The sequence below is a fragment of the Tigriopus californicus genome, chromosome 7 (assembly GCF_007210705.1).
Source record: "Tigriopus californicus strain San Diego chromosome 7, Tcal_SD_v2.1, whole genome shotgun sequence".
In the NCBI taxonomy this organism is placed as follows: Eukaryota; Metazoa; Arthropoda; class Copepoda; order Harpacticoida; family Harpacticidae; genus Tigriopus; species Tigriopus californicus.
Window position 1 is genome coordinate 13,324,428 of NC_081446.1, and position 24,933 is coordinate 13,349,360.

Below are 24,933 nucleotides of genomic sequence, written 5' to 3' on the forward strand. Positions count from 1 at the left end.
ATGTTGGAAACGATTGGTGCTTCGATTTTCCTGGCTTTCTGGCAATCCTGATTGCGAAAGTGTATTTCATCCCATCACTAGTAGAGGGCACGTCAAACGCCACTTCCTCTAGTGATGGGATCAAATAAATTTTCAAAATCAAGGTTACCGAAAAACATGGAAAGTGAAGCACCGTAGATTACATCGCCACTTAAAATGTTAAGTCTGAGAAAAAAGCAAACCCTGGTTGGACGAAAGGAAAGTCAGGGTTACTTTTTGAGGCTAATAACGGGTTTCCAACTTTCCACCAGTCATGCCATATGGCATTGAGAATGTCAATGGGGCACCCCCGCATGGTTTCGTGAACGCAAATTTTGAAATGCGACAGTACTAAATTTTACCCAGTCGCATTTCAAAATGTGCGTTCACGAAACTGTCTGATACTCGCAGTAGGTGCAACTGGGTACAAATCGCATTTCAAAATATGCACTCACGAAACCATGCAGGGGTGCCCCATTGGCAGCTCTAGTTGCAACCTCCCGTGGTTATTAAATTGGTCCCCATCAGTAACTTCCACTCCAAAGAGAGAGTTACTGAAGACAGTCATCTGGAGGGAGTGGAAAGCGATGCCCAACAAGAATGTGGCACAGGCGTCCTTCAGCCTTCAACGTTGTGACGATGCCATGGTCTATCAGGGCAAAGAGCGGTCACATTGGGAATAGAGGTCCAAGGTAATTACAAGAACATCTGGCATCTCGCAACATCTGAACATCTCGCAAAAGCAAAATGTAATTGTATGATAAGAGTTAGGAAAATACACAAGCCCTTTATTTATGAATGGACTAGAGCTGAAGATAATGAAATGGACACGCAAATAATTTTAATAACTCCCATAGCAACATTTATCCGGATCTTTTAACTGAACATGAAGAGCGCCATGTTTTTCTGACGCCTGTGTTTTTGAAGGGATTTAATCAATCAGTACCAAGCGTTGGTGTGCATGTTGGACAATACAGCTTGGGCAACAATCAACGTTATTAAGAACAATGAAACACCGAACGAGCCTTATTACCTCATAAACTGAACTACCACATTCGGATCTAAGTTTCCAAGCAAACGCATGATGTTAGTAGAACCGTTACTTTATGAAATTTTATGCAGCGCATATAGCCGAAAAAGTTTAAAAAAATTAACAAAAACAGACGAATTAAAAAAAATCAATGAATTAAGCAATAAACGTCAAATCAATTAAGGGAAAATGTTGATAATTTAATAAAAGCATTCAATGCCTCTTGAGCGATTGGAATGTGAATAAAACTAAAGTAAAAACAGTTGAAAAAAGTGTGATGTCCTTTAGATTGAGCACAAGATTCTAGTCATGTCTAGTCAAAATACAATCAGTGATCAAGTCCATCCAACTCCTTGTGGGGTTGATGTGCCCCACAAGCACATGACAGAAGGTACAAACACTTCCTCAAGAATGGTCAGAAAACTTCAATACATAGCTTAAGTCATTTTTTTCTGCGATATCACACTCTAATCAACTATATTATCCTACTGACCATTCCTTCTTTTCTTCTTGTTTTCAAGTGTAAAAACTGGCATGACTAAGAGTCGCAGCAAAGCCATCAAAAGTAAAACCAACAAAATTGCGTTGAAAGTATAAATGTATACAAACAAAAAAGCAGAGAGCTCATTTCAAAATACGATTCAGCACGAATAAGATTAAATCCCGACCAGTAAATTAATTGAAACAAGGGACCAAATAAGACGAATAAGTGTAATCGTTCGAAGTTCTTATTCCTAGTGACAGGTGATTCTTAACTGAACTTGTATACCGGATTCGGAGTCTGCCTTTGTCATTGGTCATTTATCGGGACATCGCCCGGTACCCATAACAACGAGGCCAAGTTGTCACCAGTCTCTTGTCTCACCTAGTTGATAATAAATGGCAAACCTTCTCCAAACACACGTAAGTTTCATCACAATCGTCAATTCCGGATTCGTTAATCAAAACTGGACAGTCTAGTCGAAGTATTGAGTAGGTTTCGCCCATAGCTCCAAATCATCCAGAGAGACTGTGACAGGAAAAACGGGCTTTATTCAATTTCGGCGCACCCGGTACTTACATCAGAATACAAGGTATGAGTACAGTAGCGCTACAGTGCGGGGTAGCACTCAATAACTTTTGGATCGTGAATTTAGCTCAAGGAAGCTGGCTAAAAATGGTTAACTCAGTCAACTCATTGGTGGATCAGGAATATTATTCGTCGTGAAAACATCAGAATTTGTGAAGTGCAGCCACATCTGAATTCGATAAAGAGGGGATCGATCAATGCGACCGTATGATATATGACTTTTCTGGCATTTCTCGGCAGATATCTCAAACTAATCTCGACTGATGACAAAAAGAAGTCCAATCTCATTCACACACTCACGATACCCGAACTTCGCGGTCAAGGGGAAGACTTTTGAAAAGACGTTGGCAATTTTGCCGTCAATACTTTTCGCAATTCGCATTTGGAGCATGGCATACATTTCTGCATTCATGCCAACTCTCTTACCATCTTGCATTCGGAATATTATGATCAAAATGAGGCCATTGCATCTAAACAATGACTATTTTCTTAATATTTGGTATACGAAACATAGACCAAATAATGCTTCACTGTTTTGATCATAAACTTTCGTTTCTGCTTATTTTCATTTTCATTCTCAATTGTGTTCGTTTTTATGTTATTTAACTCAATGTATGCGCTTTATTCACCTTTATTTGCTACATTCATGCTTCCAACCCCAATTAAGCAAACGTAGCCAAAAGTAGCCAATGACCCTGAAAATACCACGTACTGGTTTACAGTACAAAAAGTTACTGTAACGAGTACCGTCATTCCTCTTTTAAATTGAGGTACAACCGAACGAATTCCCTGTTTTGCAAGAAACAGGCTTAACAGTGCAATATAGTTGTGTAATGTAAGCACTAAAAAAAGCAAATAGGTGTTAAGAGACAACCAATGGGCAAACAATTCACTCAAACTTATCTTTATTGTCATTCCAGTTTTTCCTTGACTCAACAAAACCAAACTTCAAGTTGACCTTCATTTGACCTCACTACCTTTGTTATCAAAATTTCTTATCAAATTCTCTTAGAGCATCTAGAAATGTCCCCAATAACAAACGTTGGGACCCATTGCGAGAAAGTTTTGCCCAGCAATAGGATCATATATTATGAATGACAGCTCAACATTTTTTTTGTTCCTCTCACCAAATAATCTACCCTTGCGTCTTACAAGAACCAAGAGAAACCTCTACCGTTCAAGGAAGATTGCACTTGCATTATCATGGGAGACCCTACCGATCTTCCATTTACGGCCAAAACCATCGAAACAGATGCCGATACTCTTTTTATTGTAACGCACATGACCAGGTGGACGTACACGTTATTGGCTTTTCTTTGGCCCTCCCTCACTTCGTCCATCCTAGATCTTCACACCGTCAGTCCATGTGCCGGTAGATCTGTTTAAGCAATACGCTGGTCTTTCCTTATTCTCCTATGCAGCAACATCCAAACGCAAACATTCTCGTGGCTTGGACTCGGTTGTGTGCGTCATATCTGGCTTGGCCAAGAACAATACGTTCTCAGACAGTCTGCTCGGAAATCCTTCGTCCAGTTAGGACAGTAGATTATCAAATATGTCCTTTGAACGCTCTTACCAGGATTCGGTGGCTCTTTGGTCAAGAGCAATTTCTTTTCGACGAAGTGGTAAAAATGCCGATTTGCGTAAATCCAAGGATCAGTTGTCAATTCGACCAGAAACGAACTTGAAGACGAGTGAACAAAGTTGTGTAGTGATAATCATCGCACAGTGCTAACTCGGTGTTCGTCCCGCAGACTTTAATTTGCCAACTCAACTCAAGTGCTTTATTTGGATTCGGTTTACAATTATCCCAATTCCTAGGGAATTAACCAGTTACAGTGATCCTAACCGTGCCCAAACCTTTCAGGACCCCAACGTTCCTCATGTGCCCCTTCATCCCTTCATATTCTCACTGCTATCCTAATCCTACTCATTGTATTTGACTTACCTTTCTAGGCGTTGAAGTCTCCCCAGTTCAAGTCGAATTTTGAGTTGTCTTTCACACTTGCAGACACGTTAATGTTGACCAATGTAGCTGAAGGAGCGACACTCTCCCCAAGATTCGAAAACGAGAATTCCCAGTTGCGACGGACTATTGACTGGTGGCTCAGAATTTGCGCCTTTCTCTTGTGCTGTGCCCCGCAAATCCCGGAATATCGTTCTTCAGGTCGCCGTTTGGCGTTTGCTCCGAAGAATCAGTGGTGTCTGTGTGGAGCAGAGGAAACACTGTCGCCACGCGACAAACCCGTTGACATTGACCTCCTCGATTAAAGATGGAACAGGTCCAGACTCAGTGGTGGTTCAGATCGACGTGGGTCACCTTGAGTGAAGACCATGACATATTGGGACTGACTGTTTAAATAGAACAGTTGGTCTTGGGCTTTTGCCATTGTCACTTCTCAGCAACTCATTCTAGTCATGAACAAGACTGCTTCCATTCTGTTTTGCATGTGCCTCATGTTGGGTACGGTGCTCTCACAACAGAGTGTCCATCACTTGGTTCCGATACATCATAAGTCATTGATAGTTCAACGAGGGAGAATGGATCCCGTCAAAAGACGCCTGCACAAACGAAATGTGGACTTTTCCGACTTTGATTGGATCAAAACCCTAGATGGACTTTATTCTCCGGATACATTCGTGGACCAGATTGTCGTTGGAGCCAGTTTAACTACATTCAGAACTGCCGGATTTTTAATTGCACGTAAGTCAATGATTGAATCGCCGATCGGAAAAGTGTATTGAAGCTCAACCAGTTCTTCAAGTGGAAATTTATCAATTTTGCCTATCGAAAGGTTCTCTACAGACATCTTGGCATGAGCAGACAAGCTCGTTCATTTGTGGAAAGCGTGCTCGAAACCAAAGTCTGAGTTTAGGAATCAGTCAGCTTTCGTGTTTGCGAGAGTATTACAGTTTTTGGCTTCTAAAAACGGGTGCAATGTGATGGGTTTCAGCCTTTAACATAACCGAGATGGAACTGATTGGACATATTTTCGTTTCCAGTACTAAGCAAGTAAATGTTAGTGCTGTTATTTCTTCTCTAATATGAACTAACATCCGAGAGTTCTTCTGAAAGGTCCAATGCGATTCAATGTTTCGCCTAATGTACCCAGCAATCTTAAGTACAGTAGAAACCCTTAATAAATGAATGTTCAATTTTCGTTTCGTTTTCTTCGCTCTGGTTCCCGTCTTACCATGGGACCACAAAACCATGTCAAGGAATGTCCAGATTTCACCCTTCGACTTTTAAGAGAGGCATGCAACCATTTCACCACCGAAATGATCACACCGGGTTTCTTGATTACTGCGGCGATTGGCATTGTATTGTGGAAAAGGGCGTATTTTCTGGAGTTAAACTCGCTCGAAAGTACATTCGATTTTTGTGGCGACTAATCCAGCCTACCGCCCGCCTACCGCATCAGCTCGGTCCCACACGAATTGTAGTATGAAACTTCTCGGCCTTTTTTCATGCGTTTCCTTTGACCAAAATGGCGCAAAGCATAATTTCAATAGCAGATGAAAAGTTTGCTTTTAGTGGTAGATAGGAATCTACTTAGATCGCTCAATGGTCCTAAAGAATACAACCTACAAAATGGAGTGCAAATTTGAATGATGGTTTTTATCTTTTATGCGGAATATCGCACGTTTTTCATTCATTAACATTTTTTGCACCTTGAACGCTAGAACGTTACAAAAGGCAATTTCTGGATGAAAGTAGAGAGCTAAGCTTCTGATGAAATGGCTGGAAGGAAATTGGACTGCAACGATATTTCAGCACCATGGTACGAATTCATTTAGTTTTATTCGCTCAATTAGACCAATCCCTTAATCTTCTTTCTCCTAACATTATGGACATTGTTAAACATTCCAGCGAATACTGGAATACTCGTAGTATTGTCCCATTGTCAGTTGACCGAAGCGTAATATGACCACGTTCAGTTCTTGTAAACCAGTATAAATGTAAAGTCCCGCCACAGAAAGTCGTTCCTTGTTAATGAATTTTGCTGTATTACAAGAACATGAATATCTAAGATAAAGAAAACCCTTCAAAGGATACATGCGTGGACGAGGATGTTCAGAGTAGTAAATGTACATAACGTACAGAGAACTCTTCTCTCCAAATCCTTCATCTATTAGTGTGTCAAGGCTATTAGGATCCCGGTGCTGAGATAGCTTGAACGCTATTTTGTTTTTCGTAACCATAGGGTCAAAGTGAAATGCAACTTCATTTTGGCAGGAGCTCTTAAATTTGCCCGAACTAGATCTGCACAAACTAGATTTTGAAATCTTTTCACATGCACCCCAGGTTCGAGCCTTTGAGTGCAATTGGTCAGGGCTCGCGTGTACGCTAGGTTTGGGACGAACTTCGGTTTGAAACCGCTGGCTCAGAGCCAAGATGGAGGCCAACCTGAGACCACATTCAAACAAGTTGCCTTCCATAGAAGTTCTGAGATTGCGAATGATAAACTTGGCTTGTAAGCATTTCGCACTGCTAAATCCAGTTAGGTTGTTCCCATCAGCTTTCGAGTCATTCAACTACATGGGAAAATGATAAGATCGACTCAATTGATTATTTAAGGCATCTAAATCCCTCCTTTTGCCGTTTGTGTCGATATTTTCACTTTCTCGAGACAATTCCTTGATTTTAATCCACGGTGAAAACAATGTTAGGGCTTTTTGTCAGTCAACTTATCGTTTTGCAGATGGGATTGGCCACCTCTTGCTTCGCCACTCGTTCGATGGCTTTTCATTCCGGTAATCAAGACAGGTCTGGAGTATCAGATGTGTGTCTCCATTAGAAGGCGTAGAAACGTACTAACAACCCGGTTTGGGCTCTGGATACTTACCCAAAAGAAGTCAGTCAATCCAAGCCGCCCAGACAAATCCTACAGGCTCAAAGAAAGCCATGGCAATGATCCGGTTGCCACTTCCGGTCAACCGTTGATCAAAGAAAACATCGCGCAGGGTGACTGCGTCATGTGATGATTGTTTTGATAATGGGATATCGACCTGTTATTGACGATGATTGGACACGAATTATCAATAATACCCATTCAGGTTTCATCTTTCACCACGCCAGCGAGTTGATTAAAGTAAATTGGCAAACTTTACAAGACCAGATTTGGACTTGTTTTCAAGGCTTCAGCTTATCGGTAACTAAGACGGATAAGAGAACCGACTGGACTGACTATCACCTCTCACCTTGAAGTGAGTTTCTAAACTAAGATTATATCGTGCGTAGATATGTGAAAGGATTTCGTACATTCCTTGAAAAGTCAATGCCAATGAATATTGTTCCGCCCAAATCAAACCTACAATCAGAAAACAAAACCACTATGAATAAAACAAGTTTGAGATGAGGTATTTGACCACTTTACTCGTGCTTAGCACGTAATCGTCATCAAATAGTTGGAGCAACCAATCCTGAACGATATTTCGTACCGAAAAAGGATGATAAATCAATTAATATTGGACATTGGGGTCCCTTTCCATCACTAATGCTAAGCCAAAAAAGCATTATCAATGCTTATAAGCATAACATGTTAGGAGGAAGACTTTACATTTTAGGACTGTTTGAAACAAGAATGACCCCATCTATTTAACAAATTATGGTCTTGATGAAGCAAAAACCCTGAAACATAGATAATCTAAAATTTTAGTATTTGTAACGAGTAACGCCATTACATTTTTGGCGAGTAACGGTAGTATTACGAATTACTCTTTTTGACCGAAGTAATTGTAACTGTAATCCGTTCCTTTCATTGAGGAGCGACTAATGATGCCCTGCCTGTCACAAAGAATAATTTCATAAGCATGCCTTATATTTTGCTAAACCCTAGTCGTTTCTAGGATATTAGAAGATACATAAGTTGCGTGAGTTGGTTTTGGCTCTGACGTTTAAATATTAGTAATGGGATCAAATAGATTTTCAAAATCAAGGTTGCCGAAAAAACATGGAAAGTGAAGCACTGATAGATTACATCCCCACGTAAAATGTTAAGTTTGCGTTAAAGGCAACCCTGGTTTGACGAAAGGAAAATCAAGAAGAGGTTTACTTTGAAGGCGGGATTCGAACCCACGCCCTCTGGGGAACCATGTCGTGCCTCTATTGGGTGCAATAGACCACTCAACTACCATGGTTCCTTGAAGCTAATGGGTTCAGGCCACAGACCATATAATGACTAGACCTCGCATAGCGCGAGGAAAAATGCGAACACTTGCCTTCATCAGCTGGTACATAAATTTTGGTGTACAGTGACTCATGCTTTTTCATCCGCCAGCGTGGCCAGATTCAGAGTAAGCTTGTCACTGATAGCGTTCGTTGAAGGCCCAGCGATTGTAGGTCGTTACTACTGATCACGCAGTCACCCTCCTCTTTTTTGGTGTACTGAGTTGTTGACTTAAAATCCACTTTCCTCTGCACTGAGGTCGGGCCAATGCGACATCTAGTCGTTATATGATCTGTGGTTCAGGCGCGCATTGAAACAGTCATGTCATATGGCATTGAGAATGTAAATTGGCGGCCCTAATTGCAACCTCCCGTGATTATTAATTTGGTCCCCATCAGCATTAAATATTGTTTTGGATCGGATCACCGGAGATTTCAACGTACCGTTGTTTTTTTCTTATTTCTCGCCATCGCACTCAATGATGGACGGATAAGTAAGATACCAGTAATTTTGGGTATAAATCAGATATAATAAGACGGGTTATAAGAATTGTTTGTTAATCAAGTGCATTTTTGAGTTCGGAAACCGGCCACTCATGTCTTCATTGAACAAAACCCTTTATGAAATCTGAGCTAACGTTTTGGCTCAAATCAACATTCCTCACAGTACATTTTCAAAGCGTCAAATTATCCCGAGAGCTCCTAGGTAAACATTTTTGTCCTTTATCCTTCTCATCCAACTCAGCTATTTAGCTTTAAGAACCTCAGTTATGGTTATCAACTTGAACAATTTAAGACCAAGAAAAAGTCTTGAAGGAACCCTGTGTTCGAGTCCTCGATAGGCAGGGTCATGTTTTGAAAATCGATTGGGCTTTTTTTATTTTACTTCTGTACCCTCTTTTACTCAAAGTGCGGAGCCCTAGCTAATGTCCTTGAAGCTACAAAGCTGTCTTTCCGGTTTGTAACATATCACCCCTGATGAGTAGAAGGGTTGTAAGGATAACAGTTGCATCATCAATCTTTTTATTCACATTTACAACAAATGCTTTGACAAGATCTTTATTTTCTTTAAGTTTAACTATTACGGTGATTGTCGTTGATAGTTTAGCAAAAAATCACCTAGTAATTTGTACTTGAAATTAGGCTAATTAAGCCCAAAAAGCATCGGCTGTTGTTAAGTCCACAACATATAAACATTTCAATGTTATCTCGAAACTAGAGTCCATGAAAAAGGAATAAAAAACCGTCAAATTGTCATTTTGCCATCTTTCAAAAGTCATGTACTTTTCATATCAACGGCCTGTAATGCCTACATGAAACAGACCAAAAAAGGTAATTTTGGACGATATCCAGCCTAAGGGGTTTTGTTTTCTCTGTTACCCATCAATGGAAGGCTGTGAATGTTTTCAGATTTTGGATTAATTTATTACCAATACTCATTTATGGGTTCAATTTCAAGATGAGAAAAATTGCTTCAACTCTTAAAAGTTTTAAAATTTGTTGTTTGAAATATTAGTTATGATGTTATTAACATTTTATTACAGTAGGGTTTTTACATCCTACTGACAGATAACTTTTAATCGGACTGAATCTTTTTGCGAGTTAAGTCAACACAAATTCCGTGTTTAAGAACCAAATAACTAGACATAGGGGGAGATTGGATTCGATCATTTTGTCCCGAAACCCTGGACAATGGTATGACTGAGATCTGGCGGATAATATGGACAAAAACTGCAACATTCAACTCATAATAGCAAAGTTGCTGCTTTATATGCTCATGTGCAAATAACATATTTAATAATTTCGATGTTCCATGCTTTTTGTCTGATTTGCCATTGAAGATATTTCAAGTGATATATTTTACATTTTTGACCTGCAACCTACTTAGAAAAAGTATTTTTTTTGTTTTTTAGCAAGTCTTGAGAGCATTGCTAAAAGTTAGCGAATAGCTATTTAGTACCGTGAAAAAGAAAGCACACTTTTGGCTCACTTTCAAGGTGTAATTGAAAGATCTGTCTTCTGGGTGACCACTGACACAAAAAAATGTTAAAACTTCTTGAGATATCCTTAAAGTCGTCATTTTTATTCCCAAAAGTCTAATTTCTTCGTACATTCATGTTGCATCATCCTTTAAGCTCATAATAGACCTGGCGAGCTAAAAGCTTCAATGCTAGAAAACATACGAGTGACAAGGGAATACTTCTAGCCAGTGCGTAAAACAATGCATGAATGAGTGAATTTAACTAACTTAAACGGGATGACCAAGAACGTTTCACTAACTTGTTTTGAAGTTGATTTTAAGGGGCTCAAAATTTTTGTTGTGCCATATGGGTTCATTTAGTAACGTCAAGGGTGGCGTCGTAGGTGCCTTAACATGAATATAAAAACAATGACAATTTTGTCTTGACGGATATTTTGCCGCCCTTCTCGAAACCTCCAAATCCGAAGATTGACACCTGTCTTCTTCCTACATGGAGTGTATAAGATTAAATCAATTTCTTTGCATTTACCTAAGGTCTATGAGATTTTTAGAGTTGGATTTTCAAGATTTAAAACTCCAAAAATTCAATTGGATTATTAAGATACACTTCAGAGTTATTTTCCTTTTTGGCTGAATGGCTTTGGGGCATAATGTTTGTCCAATGCAATATTTTCATGATTAAGAAAGATTCAGGCCGATGGTGCAAATTCAACGATGAACCAATTTCCACTTCCACAATTATTTCTATTCCAGAATGGATTTACTGCAAATTGTTGGATGCTTCGGTCGGTTCCAGTCGAACTGCTTTGGAGAGTTTAGACTATCTCTTCAACACCGATGCTTTTGTCGGCTCCATCGGGCGAAACTTCCGGAACTACAGTCTCATCTTGCTTGGTCGATCGATCTTTGACTTGGTTGTCTACGGTCCCATTCGAACCATTCAAGGCTTGACCCGGCGATCCTTCCCCGAAGTCTTGGGCATTGCCTTTAGTGATGACATCACTCAGGTCTTCTATGGTCGTTTCGTGATCGAAGGCATCTCTGTCGCCGCAGGTTGGCTCCTTTGGGGAGTCATTGGCAATATCAATGAGGCTACCCTCAGACGCAAACGGAGGAGTGCTCAAGAGGAAGGCCAAAGGCTGGACGAGCCCGATATCAAAGTGCCCGAGTACTTGACCAAAGGCTTGGAGCGTGTCATGATGTCTCTCTATGACGATTCCACTGATTTTTTCTAGTCAAACAATCTTAGATATCAAATTGCAAATAGAACACTATGAAATTCATGGCCTGGTTTTGAAATCCTGCACGAGGATCCTAAGTAGTAGTAAAAATTTATTATGGCACTCCATGCTCGTCCTGAGAGGAAAAGTAAGAGCGAGAGAGCGAGAGAGAAAGGGACAAAGAGGATCGTTGTAAAGTAGGAGAAATGTTGGGAAAGAAGTGCCACCAAGTTTACCTGACCCGACCTGCTTCGAACTACATTCTGTTCACTTGAAGGGCAAACGAAGAAGTCCCGAGTATCTCTTGGTAGGAGAATGGTGAAACTCAATTCATTCTCAAGTCCCGCTGAGTTCGCTCGCTCCTCGCAAAGGGTGGGGCTTCGTTGGAAGTGGAGCGGAGGCACGAGGGCCAACTGAACTGGATCTATCCGCTTGTACGTCAGTACCTGACATGTACACCCCGGAATGGGTACTTTTTGGGTGTGCTTTTTGGGGTTGCCTTGGGTGTGGAGAGAGAAATCAGAGCGTTCACCGCACCTTTAATGAAGGATGCATTAGAAGTGGAAGGGAGACAATTTGCTGGAGGTCAAAGTGGTGTCGACATCGTATTGACCATTTTTGGGCGTACAGTTATGGCTTGTTAGAAGTGGACGAAAGATGGAACAAAGGACTTGAGGAAAAGTACAGAATCAATTGGTTTGCTTTTGGCACACTTTCAACAATGCTTGGCAAAATGCCTACTTACCCTTTCTTGACATCCATTACTAATTTCTCCATTCAAAGGGGGGGGGGGGGGGCGAGGAGGAGGAATCGGTCACGAAAAGTGCCGTTAGCAATAAAACAAAACGAGACAAGAGAGTTGCGGAGACCAAGGGGCATAATTATGGATGACATCTGACGGCACGTGAATGTCCTTGAATACAGGATGCGTACAATGAATACGTTCAGAGCTGGTCTCAAGGCCACTAAAGATAATTTGACGAGTCTATGAAAATTTTGTGGATGATTAATGTTTTTCACAAATTGTTCAAAGTTTAAAAAATCAACTTTGAACACTACAACAAGCACAAATACTGTTCAAATTAATTACAAAAAATGCAGACAAATGTCTACACTGTGACCATAAAGTTTTTCCCCCTTGTTAAGACTAAGGTATTTGAAGAATGACTCAAGCGGTTTGTGTATTAGATGAATAATGTAATGATCTTGTTGGTTCGCCATACCGTATATCTAAACTTAGGGAAATGTTTATGTCATTGTGACCTGAAGATTATGATGATTCATTTTTCTACGATCTTATCGAAAAAATATAATCCATTGTCTTGATTCTAACTATAAAAGCTGTCTAAAATCTTACTTCAATGTAAGAAAGTGATAATGATTAACACGTCAATCCTCCTTCCCCCAGTATCATTCAAAGTGGGGCTTTCATCCTTTGTCCTTTGCACTTTTTGTTCTGTAAAGTGGCGCCAAGTCTAAAATAATATTTCCGCTAAAAAGCGGATTGGTTCTCAACTCTGTGCCAATTGCAAAAGACTAAGACAATGTGCTTCATCATGGACTAAAATAAAACTTTGCTTCTTGCATAGTTCCAGTCAAATCTTTGGAGATGCCAATCTTGACCATTATTTCCACTTGAAAGTCAGCAGGATTACGCGAAAGATAAAATGACGCTTTTTTGGGGGGGGGGCCGAAGACTTTGAACTTATAGCAACCCAACGAATAGTTTTTCCTTCTTGCACTCACTGAAGAAGATGTGGCAAAAAATGGACCCGATCAATTATTCACCCTTTTACATGAATTGCAAACCCTCAAGATGAGTGTCCATTGGACAATTTTGGCACCCTCTTTTGATTGTTTTTAAGTGTAAATAGGCTAAATTATGAGGAGTGAGTGTAATCATAGCTATAATTTTAATCAACTAATTAATTATGCTGACCCTGTAATTGCTTTAAAACTTGTAATCGACATCCGAATATCACAATTAAACACGCACTTTAACACATTTTAAACATTGGCATGACCGATAGTCGCAATAAAAATACTCGAAAAAATTATTCGACATTTCGGGACGTGCGGTTGTAAATATAATAACCAAACATGTAAATAACTAGCGAAATTTTTATTTCGAATTCAAAATTGCTTTCAAATGAGGAAAACTAACAAAGATTTGTTTCAGCATTTAGTAACAGTTAGAAAAAAGCCCGTGAAAAAAAACGAACGAAAAAAATAATAATTTGAGGTCTCCAGAACTTGGAATAATATTGAAATCATTTCATGTTAGGCTTTTCCATTTCAATATCTGTAGTAATGCGGCAGAGACATGACGGTATGGATCCTCAATTTGATTCTCTTTCGTGAGAACTGTAGTTATGAGTAATCAAACGTCACTATAAGGGATTGCGATAGCAAAATTTAAGTTTAAGATTTTTTGATGAATTCTTGCAAATTTTTGGTCTTGTCATGGTTGCTAAAATCATTTAAATCGCAAAATAAGCTACACAGAAATGTTTTAAAATGAATATTTAAATAGAAAACGTAAGTACTCACTACTTTTCATTTTTTCAACTCACATTACATTGGAATAAACACTGCCAGAACTTAAGTTCGTTTTACAGTATTTGCTCTATTGTGCATACTTTTTTCTTAAAAAAATAGATCTTGAATTGTTGGATCAGAGTGGATTTGAAATCCACACCTTCATGATCCGGTCTCTAATAAAAGTCTCTGACCATAAAAAACATCAGCAACGTTTGCTTCCCAACTCAATTTGGTGACAGATCTCTCGGGCCTGCAATACAATCATTATTGATTTCCACCTTGCTTGTGCACACAATCTTGGTTTGCCATGATTTGAAATTGGATTTTTTTCTCTCCTCCATTCGTCCAAGATTCTCACGAGTGTTCAAGAAATAGTTTGAATTTTCGTGCGTCGAGACTGTGCTCCTTCCTAATTCTATCAAAGGCACGAAGGAATTTTTGATCTTACCACCACTAGGCACAGTAGCTCATGCGCAAGTACTCTCGAGGATCTCGGCATGTCAGCCGACCATAATTTAGATCTGGAGGCAAGTAAACCGGGATAAGCTCCAAGAAGCCGGCCAAGAGTTACCTAATATGACCAATCAACTATCTGGAAGATCGTCGAGAAACGGGCGAAAGTCGTCCACCTATCTGAGCCCTCGTGAACGAACACAAGACGTTCGGACGACGCGAGCTCTTTGGTGTACGTACAAATGTGTTCTGTGCGTACTCTGTTTCTTACTTATACTATCGCTAGGTGAGTGTATAACGTCTTGGAAGTGATACAGTGGAGCACTTTTTTGGTTATCCGGAGACTTGGGATTCAGGGACATTAAGGGCGGGACGCCCAGATCGAAGGGAACGCACATCTTTGTCTGGACAGTGACTTACAACAGTTCAACGGAGAAGAACAGCATGTGCATTATACACCCCATTCCTCTCCTGGTGGGGATGTCCATTTTGGTTGTGATTGTGAATTGTCAGGAGGCTGTCGAGGAAGTGCACAAGAACCCAGGGGAGTTGATACACGTGTCTCGGATATTGCAGAAGCGTGCCTTCACACCCGATATCGATTTCAAGAAAGTCACCGGTATTTGGGGTCCGGATGCATCCATCTCCTTCACTTATGTCATCTTGGCCAATAATCTATTCGCCTTTGCCGGATGGATACTTGCGGGTAAGATATGATAATGAAGGCGTGATTTAGCAACTCAAGTACGTAGTCCAATTCAGAGTCAAACAATAATAAAAGAAACCATGCCCACCGCAATGTGATTCCACACGCGTGAGCAAACGAAACCAGCCAACCCACTGACTTTGGCTGAGCGAGAATACGTAATATCTCTTGGTGGGCGCCGGTAGCGCTATTGCTGGTACCACTGGTTCAAATGACGCAATCACGCAAGACCAGTTGTAGTCAGGGACAGAGATATTTATATAGGTCCGACAGTGGTCATACGTATAGGGGCAAGAGGAAAATAATGAATTCCTGGCGTGGCAATATAAATGATTTGGTCTGGATTGTCAATTTCTTGTCCGAAGAAGTTGTTGAAAGGATTGATTGAATGAGACTGCAAGATTTTTTAGCATCGCATTTCGTTTTCCGTGGCGTCATTGCCGATTGAGATCCAAACTGCACCATTGTTTATGGTTATTTCTAGGAGGAAGCTGGTGTTCTATTAGGGTTTTTGATACCTATGAAATTTCATTTAGTTGGACTATTTTACCTAATTTTTTTGCCGGGATGGATGCGTGTGTATTGACGTTTGGTTGTAATAGTTTGCATTTCGCTGCCTAATTTTTTTTCTACCTTTTGATTGAGATTTAGGAGTTTTGGGGTGCGAATTTGAGCGATGACGTTTTCTTTATGTTTTTCCATTTGAGCACTGAAATAGGCGAAGAGAACAGAAGCCCTTCAAAGGGTGAACAATATTCATGAAAACAGTATTCATTGACAGCTTCAATGTTGGTCTCACTAACTCTCAAATAGCCTTTTTTAGACCATTCAATGTGAGCAGCTCCATGTCATTTAGCTCATTCTTTTGGCAACATCAGAGCCCGTTAAAAACCATTGAGGCGTTGTGGCTGCAACGTTATCCTTTACGAAAGTAACGTGTTATGCAGCCCGTAATTAAAAGTTCGAGCGAAAAACCTGATTGGTTCCAAAAAATATTTTACATGTCCTTACCATGGCAAAATTAATAAAACATTCTTAAATAGTTACTCTTTCCAGACTCTGTGGAAAAGCAAAAGTTCCATCTTGACATGGACAACGAGATGAGAAAATGTTGGGGAAAAAAGCAAACAAACTATGTAAATAGTAGAGGTACTAAAATTGAATTGAAACATTGGCATCGCTATAGATTCAGTCAAAAAAAGACAAAAAGGCAAACATACGAATGGTTAGCTCAGAATACATGCAAATTGACGCAATTTTTGAGCTCAAAACTGTGAAGCCTTAGAGTCATTATTAAACTTCATTCTTGAAGAATAAGTGACAAATGGCAACAAAATTAGTCACGATAACCGAAACAGAATTATTGATCTGACTCATACCTTTCAATTTGTTAAGAAGAACGCCCAAAAAGGCATTTACTCCAAAATGTACATGACGTTTTAGGTGATTTGCCTCTTCAACTATTTGGCAAATAAATTTGGCTAGGTGTTGTCTAGTATTTACCTTTATTTCTGGCTCTAGAAATATCATATCCTCAATTGAAGGCTGTATTGCATTGACTGCCTTCGGCATTTAACCTTAACTGAACTTCCAAATATCGGTAAAGCGTACTGCAACAGCCTCTGGTCAACCTCGAGGCCCTCTTTCCCAAACAAAACATACTGCTTTTTGTGGGCTTTTCCGTTTTGTGTGAGTACCTCACATTTGAGTCGCCGTTTAGCTCCTTGCTCATTCAGGATACGAGTCCGAAGTGCTCATTGCTTTGTGAACCAATTAAACCCCATAGCTTTGAACGTCCTTGATGCAGATCTGATTGAATCCAGTAGACGATCAATTGAAAATGCCATTGCATTCGTTTCATCCACGTCTGATCGTTTGTTGGCCGCGGGTCGCTTATATAGGTACGGCTTTTGTTCTTTCCCTGCCAATTTCATGCCTTTCAAAAATCTCAGAGGTGATCTCAAAATCAAGCCACCTCTTATTGAAAGCGATTGATGGATGAAAATGACTATCCAAGCGACATTTCGATTTCTTCAACCCTGAAAGGGGCCTCATTAATTCTAAAATCAGTCGCTCTCATTCCCTACTCTTTGAGGACATGAAGAATTTGACACCAAAGTGAGAGTCAAAAGTCAAAATCACAATAGAGACAGACGTCTTTAATGATTCTAAATCATTCACAAATATAGTAATTTGGCAAAAAGCTAAAATGTAAAAAAAAAAAAAAANTCTAAAATCAGTCGCTCTCATTCCCTACTCTTTGAGGACATGAAGAATTTGACACCAAAGTGAGAGTCAAAAGTCAAAATCACAATAGAGACAGACATGGCTCATGCTTCTCTTCTTATGGTTTCAGGTTTTATTTATGCTGGGGTGTCTGAAAATCCGAGTAAGGGAATCTTCTCATACTTGTTCGGGCCTCAAGCAACTGCAGTGAACGCTTTCCGTTGTATCGTCGTTTTCGTCACCATGTTCGCGGGTCTCTTCCTTAAGACGTTGATCACCTTAGGGATGCACACAACCATGGAGAAATACATGGCCAAGACACCCAGTGATGTGATGAAATTTCTCACGCGAGATGACTTCCTTCGAGAAATCATTGGTCGAGGAATCATGACCGCAGTGTTCCAGCTTTTGGGCTGGATCATCATCGGAAAAATTGCCGGAAGCAGGATCCTCGTGGGTCCGGAAATGAGCAAAAAGAGGAAGAAGAGACAGACCATCAGTCGAATTAGGCCCAAAAATCCAACGTTAGACCCCATGTGGGCGAAAGAACAGTATTTCCAGTTAGTTCCAAAGGAATTGCTCCATTCCTAGTGATATTCCAATTGTGCCGTTGTAAATTCATCTACATTTAATTTGGTTTGAAATAAAGACTTAACTTTAATTACAGAGACGGGACTGCTAGCTGGGGCATGGACGTCGGGAAAACGATGAGTGTTGGAGATTTCGATATCAAGGGCGTTGCGTGAATGCGGTGGTTCTTCTAAAGGAATTTGTCAAGATTGAGATACTGGCGTGAGTGACCTTAACATAGTAGAAAAGGTACAAAGATAAACGTTATTCAGAGGGAAACCTGAGAAATGAACGCCTTATTTGGTGGATGCCAAAGCTGATGATTGGGAGAGAAAAGTTCAAGCCACCAGTGAGAGACAAAGGTCGTCGTGCAAAAGTTGCTTATGAAAGCATTATCTTTTCATGTGTTTCAGGGTTTATAACATATATGTAGCATTAGATCTCCACTTTGGATCAGTTTCATCCCCTTTATCCCCCATGGGTAGAAAAGAAGAGAAAGAGTGTAAATCCTTTTCAAGGGCCTTCATCAGATGTATAAAACCCAAGAGTTGGTACTAAAGCTTCACAGTTATCTCAAACAACTAACAAACCAACAATCATCATGAGCAAGCTTCAATCCATTGCTGTATTCATCTTTGTCTTTGGATATATGTGGCAGGGATCCAACTCTCTTTATTCTCCCCAACAATTTGTCGTGGAGGAACCTAGAGCCTCCTTGGTCAGGACCTTCTTGCGAAGTCATGAGGTGGAACGGCCAGGGATCTTCTCTGACTTGAATCTCTGGATGCAACCCATTGCCAATGAAGAGCGTCATCGTCAACTCATCAAGAAGGGGGATCAAACCCGTCAAGATCAGATTCGAGCCATGGAAAACATGATCATTCGAACTGTTCGAGACAAGAAGGTCATGAACCAGCTCATTGGAACAGTGGTCAAAGAGATTAAGGATATGAATCGGGATCCCATTGAAAGATTTGAGGTAGATCAGGGCATGGCCAAGCCCGCCATGTTCTCACGTCAGCTCTCAGACCAAAGTAGGTAAGGTGTTCGAATGCCATTCATGATTTCATTGCAACTTGAAGCTTCAAATCTATTTTCTTTTCACAGATCTGTAGAACAAGTTGATGAACCTATTCCATTAACATCCAACATTGGCTCTCCGGATTTGAACTCATTCCAAAGCCCAATTTTAAGTGTACCAATGCACCTGCTGAGAGGGGTTTAACACATGAATGCGCACTAAGGAAAAAAAACCACCAAGTAGAAGATTACAGTATCAAAAGTATCAACAGAATTCTGTTTCATTCCAAACTATAAACTTAATTCCATTTCAAGTACTTCGCCATTTTTTAAAGCTGTATAAGAAATGAGTCGTTGTTTCATCTATGAAGGCAAAAATACTCATATTATGTTCATGTGTAACCACGTTTTATCAAAGCCATTGAATTCAGAGGAAAATAAAAACTTCATCCATAAACCATTGCGCCACTCATTTCAACCATTTGGATTTGATTCGCAAAATTCGGGTTTTTTTTCTTTGCCTACTCACTGATACTAATGTCATATTCACCCATTTCAAATCGTGAGGCGTTAGTTTGATAGTTTGATGTGTCCATATTCCACTGTAAGCATAGCACATAATAAGCTCTTATCGAGGATAAAAAACGGACGGATCGGTTTTTTATAATTCAATTTATCTCTTGTAAGATAACTAACTCAAGGCACCAGCAAGTGATTACAGAAGAGTATAGATTCGAAATGAAATGTAACACCAGAAATGTACATACTGTTGTTGCATGGAAAAATGTCTCATATATCACAATATTTATGGACTGGCTCGAATTTCAGTTAGCTTCAGACTTCTTTGCTTCTAAATTGCGCACATTACTTAGCAAGGAAAATACCATAATGTTATTTAGTCATGGACCATTGCGTTTTATTTCGCTCAGGCATTTCAAGCGTGGGTGGCCATTTTGGACCACCTTTCACCATTTTTGACATTTACTGCCATGACATGGTAGAAAATGGCAGAAATTTCTTTAAAGTCGATTTTTGCCATCACTGCCTTCATGCAGTGGTACATGCAAAGAGTTATCATGGTCTTGGAGGAGTGCTCGTTATTATTCAAAGTCTTTAGACCAAATGACCTTCACAATGGACGACATTTTGGTCGTCAATATATGGGCCAAAATAGAACCGTATTTCTTGTAACAGTATCCTAAAGACTATGTTTTCTGTTATTTTGGCAGAAGTGACAAAAATTAATTCTTCTCCAAAATCAGCCAAATAAAAATTGCCATGAAAATGGCAAAAAAATATTCAAAAAAGTGACAAGATATCACCAAAAAATTGGATTTTATCCTAAATATGACCAAAAAACATTTCTTTTGCCTTAAGAAATGCCGAAATAATGAAAATTAAAGTTCTCTAAATAGGATATTGACAAAAAAGTTTCAGAAAGGATGTTCAAATCTTTTCTCTAATTATTTGTGAATGTCTTGATGCAATATCTGATCAATCTTCTGACTCAATCCATAACAGAGGTCTTCCAGAAAAGAAAGGCACGGCATAATCTGATACCAAAAGTACCCCACAACTTCTTAGACAACATACAACGCAAAACAATGCCTTAAAAACAAAGGCAGCTCCCTCCACTAGTATGGATAAAAATTTTTTGAAAATATGTTGCTCCTAAGGCTTACGTACAATACGATTTTTTTTCTTTTTCACTACCTGGAATTTTCAAATCACTGCTCAGCCACTCTAAGAGATTATGGGGAGAAAAAGAAACGTTTTAAAATCAATGACTGAACATGAAACGAAAAGAAGAAACCTTTTTAACTTTAAGACTAACACGGCTGCGGAATTTCTTACCCACTTGACAGTAAAAGATTTCAGTGTGGATTGGATTCCATCGTTGATTGGTTGGTGTGACCGGGATAGAATTTGGTGTGAGGGAGTGTAAGACCCTCAGAATTGGACGTGGTGACACTGGTTCATCGTACTAATTCAAGGGCCACGCCCTCGACGGGGTGGAATCCGAAAAGGACCTCGGAGTGAAAGTGGATCCCGAACTTAAATTGTGCATCAACAACTGGACAGGCCAATCAAGTTTGGCGATTCTTAAAGCTACACTTTGTTCGCATTATCGGATCGCTCGATTCAAAGTTATTCGCAACCTATGTTAGACCAAGTTGGTTTGGCCCTAGTCTCTAATTTGCGTCGCAAGTATGGTCGCCACGTCTCGTCGAAGACATCACATTGTTGCAATCAGTGCAACGACGGTTAACGAGAATGATCCGTTCAGAACCAGAACGATTGAAAATATTAGGCCTAGAACCACTAAGAGTCAGATGAGACAGATCTGATGTCATCTTTGTGTATAGAATTATCCAAGGAATCACCGATCTTTGCCTTCCCAATGGGCAAGAACCGTTCACTTTCCTAAAAGATATCACCAAGCGCCCAAAAAAATGATTTGAAGGTTCCCTATTGCAGGCTTTAATCTCGGCAGAGCTCCTTCCTGTTGAGAGGGACATCACTGAAGTTACCCAAAGAAGTGAGAAATGTACAGAAACAACCATTCAATGCCTCAATCCCTTAGGTACTCCATCACTTACTTATCATTTGAATCCGCAACAACTTTACACCCATACTCTGATTAAAAATTTTATACACCACGAGGGGTCCGAGAGAGGTTTTTGAAGTGAACAATAATGCTTTTATAGTAGCTCTAGTCTTAGCAATAAAAGCGATTTATTGAATCAAGGTCCTCAGCTTTAGGTAGAAGACTTCAATCCCAATACTAAATACCATCCATTCAAACAATCGGTTTGTGTCCATAGCTTTAAAAATATTGTGTAAAAGTTTGCTCAACCATTAAGACTCAAAGCAGAATTTGTCAATATTCAAATCTGTGGCCTCATGGATGTTTTCAAAGGTACCAAGCTTCGAATATCGTGCCATGTAATATCAGCTATATTTGCCAAATGTGAGTTTAATCTATTATCCACACGGATCAAGCAAACAGTGGCAAAATCAGCCTTTTTGAGTGGACCTTAAGTGCACCAAAACATTTGGCCTTTGATAATCCATAAGGAGAGCGTGAACAACACTTCAATTCTATAATCCAGGAAGCAAACCTTAGCAATGTTGTGTCTACGTAGTCGCTCGGTGACATTGAATATTTCCCAAGGCTCTTATCAAGATAAATTATCAACATTTACTCGTCATCCAATAATGGCCCAAAAAATTAAACAAAATCAATCAAAGCAAGTACTTGAACAACTAGCATCCGAGAGATAACTCGAATCGGCAGACATCTCCTCGCCCAAAATATCCATAGACATTTGCGTGTGAGCAGACCTATCAACCCGAACGCAAGATGTGCATTGGAGGCCTTCTTGAACGAATATCATGGCCTTTTTCACCCGCAGTAAGAACTCAGGCCGAGTGATATGTTTGTCCTCGAAATCCAGCTTGGCCAAGTTCAACTCGGCCGTGGAGTAATTTCGGAGGACATCTCCCCTCCAGTCGGGATATCCAGGATCAATCTTGATCAACAAGGTCAGCTGTTCCTTTCCCAACTCTTTCATCCTCTGCAGTTCCTTTCGGCCCACAGTCGAGATGGGTACTTGACTGTAGCAATTCAAAAGGGATCGCTTGACCATCATTAGTAAGGCGTGATTGGGGTGGAGGATCCTCGAGAATGTCTCAATGACCTCCTCCAATCGCTCGATGGTGGTGATTTGTCCTCCAGCATACAGTTTCCTTTGGAGATCAATTGCCAAACGCTGAGCTTGCTCGTTGCTCAATTCACGTTGGGGATGCATTGGACAAGCCCATTTGGTGTCGTGTTCCAGAGGATTTATGGGCAAGATACAGCCCACCTCATCAACCTCAGTTCCAGTTGTGTGGGTTGCAGGTATTGAACAACGCTGGCAAATTAGAGCCGATAAGTAGGTTCCAAGCTCCCTTGGATCACGACAACGTCGACATGAGCATTCGATCAAGTGGTCTCTGAAAATATGAATTGAGCCTCTCGACATCATCATGACAGAAAAGGCAATTCATTAAGGGGCTCAAGTTTGGCGTGTTCAATTATTCTTTTGGAGGAGCTACTGACGCAAGAACAGGACTTTTCGACCTCTCAACAAGTCCAAATAAGGCCGACCTTTCATTTCGTGTACGTAAGCATTGAAAGATCATGCGGTACGTAGGCTCAATTAAATATACTTCCTAGGCATACACACCATTCATGCATTGGCAATAGATTCAATACTTCTTTGAGAAGTGCGCATTTGATCAACGAAAAATGTTTGGGGGAAACCCTTTGGCGCCAAGTCTATTAGAGGTGTTGCGGTTAAGAATTGAGAATTGTTCATAAATACCGAGACAAACCTGATTTTCTTCAAGAATTGACGTTGAAGCGAAGACCTTGCAAGGCTAATCAAGTTACTCACCTATAGAGCTTTGCGCGTCGTTTCCAAGTCGGTTCCAATGCTGGAACCAAACTAATGGTTAACTCGTCCCCGGCCTTAATGATGGTTTTGGATAACACTGCCAAAGTTTTGTTGGGGTAGACAACAAATTTGCAGTTGCTGATGCAAGAATGGGAAAATTGTGAGAAAATGGGGAATAATGCCCGTTCGCGATCTTCCGTGGTTATGAGGGAACAAGTTCGGACTAGGTCTAAAGTGGCAGTCATATCCACTTCTGATATCTCATTTGAATCCACAAACTCTCTCATCAACACTGTTAGAGCCGCTTTTATGTCATTCCAAGATTTTGATCCCTCTGCAAGGGTCCTATTTTCATATAGATAACGGGTTCGGTTGTCTACTTTGGGATTGAATTTCTTGGCCTGAATGAGTCGAGTGGGCATGATTGCCAAAGTAACAAGCTCCACGGATTCACTCCAAAGAGAGGAAATCAAGTCGGGTTTTGTTCGCCAGAGTTGGCATTCCAGTTGGTGGTTTGAACCAATTTGGCAAGTTTCGTTACAAACGGGCAATCCGCAATGGCCACACTTGTAGCTGTTCTCCACTGGTTTGCAACAGTCCAAACAAGATGGATTACCAATGGGATTTAAGGACCAATTTGGGCCCAAAACAAGATTCCACTCGAAGAAGATGAGTTCAAGGGGCTTGATGTCTCTAGTAGCAATCAGTGTTTTAGTTCCAAGTGTAGAATCAGTGAAGAATTGGAAAGGGAAACAATATTTTCGCTGGTGGTGAGCTAGGTAATGTTCCCGAGAACAAAAGGCCACACTTTTACAATTTTGGCACAAATTGACACAACCTCTTCCACATAAAAAGCACACATATTTTTTCGATTTTCCTCGAGGCATTTTTGGGGTGAACAATTTGACAGCATCTAGGGAATCAGACTTCGTATCATAAGAAATTTGGCCCACTTCCAACAACGGTAAGAAGTCTATGACAATTACCAAACCTATCAGTGTATCATTTATATCTCCAGCTGAGTAAACATCAAATTCAGAACAAATTCAGAGGGGTCATACAAGGGCAAAATTGAGCTGAAATGAGTTTGATTTTGCGTAGGCACTGATAATTTGATCTTTGGAATATTTATGTATCATTTGATTTTGAGTCAACTAAAGCCGGGATATGTTCTAACAGGGTTTTTGAACCTCATAGTTGCCCTGGCTGGTCCCAAAACGAGGTCAGAAGTGGGGACAAAACCAAGTAAAAGACGTAAAAAAGATGGATAGCGATCTCTAGGTAGCTTTCTCAGATTAAAATACTATGCATAAAGGTAGCAGGGCCGCTCATAATTGACACAGAGATCGCTAAAGCTTGGTTGTTGTAAGATTGTGGAGTTAATGTAATGCACTCGATAGGCGGTAAGGAAGTCCGTACCAAAAAAAAAAAGGTAAGATTGAAATGAGTTCACTTTCACCTTGATGATCCAAGACCAGATGCCATCAA

General features: G+C 40.2%; 3 protein-coding genes across 6 annotated transcripts in view; 2 read left to right on the top strand and 1 right to left on the bottom strand.

Moving 5' to 3' along the window:
- The first annotated feature begins 1,679 nt into the window (after positions 1-1,679).
- LOC131884212 (uncharacterized) lies at positions 1,680-11,550 on the top strand. 3 transcript variants are annotated; one of them, XM_059231910.1, is made up of 3 exons: positions 1,680-1,951; positions 4,129-4,821; positions 11,021-11,550. In XM_059231910.1, exons 2-3 carry the CDS (start codon positions 4,536-4,538, stop codon positions 11,500-11,502), a joined length of 768 nt encoding a protein of 255 aa, XP_059087893.1. In that variant the 5' UTR covers positions 1,680-1,951; positions 4,129-4,535; the 3' UTR covers positions 11,503-11,550. The 3 variants fall into 3 exon arrangements, with proteins under 3 accessions (XP_059087893.1, XP_059087895.1, XP_059087894.1); XM_059231912.1 differs by lacking the exon at positions 1,680-1,951 and adding an exon at positions 2,002-2,121; XM_059231911.1 differs by lacking the exon at positions 1,680-1,951 and having other exon boundaries at positions 3,028-4,821.
- A 2,790-nt stretch (positions 11,551-14,340) lies between these two features.
- On the top strand, positions 14,341-19,519 carry LOC131884211 (uncharacterized). Of its 2 annotated transcripts, none has more exons than XM_059231909.1 (4): positions 14,341-15,187; positions 17,544-17,973; positions 18,081-19,021; positions 19,091-19,519. In XM_059231909.1, exons 1-3 carry the CDS (start codon positions 14,926-14,928, stop codon positions 18,157-18,159), a joined length of 771 nt encoding a protein of 256 aa, XP_059087892.1. In that variant the 5' UTR covers positions 14,341-14,925; the 3' UTR covers positions 18,160-19,021; positions 19,091-19,519. The 2 variants fall into 2 exon arrangements, with proteins under 2 accessions (XP_059087892.1, XP_059087891.1); XM_059231908.1 differs by having other exon boundaries at positions 18,081-19,017.
- A 2,663-nt stretch (positions 19,520-22,182) lies between these two features.
- Positions 22,183-24,933, bottom strand: part of LOC131884208 (histone-lysine N-methyltransferase set-18-like) — a 3,074-nt gene continuing 323 nt past the window's right edge. Inside the window, exons 2-3 of the mRNA XM_059231904.1 lie at positions 23,446-24,358; positions 22,183-23,002 (exon numbers count right to left, since the gene is read on the bottom strand). Of these exons, the coding sequence (XP_059087887.1) occupies positions 22,246-23,002; positions 23,446-24,358 (1,670 nt within the window). The 3' untranslated portion in view covers positions 22,183-22,245. The remainder of the gene's footprint in view (positions 23,003-23,445; positions 24,359-24,933) is intronic.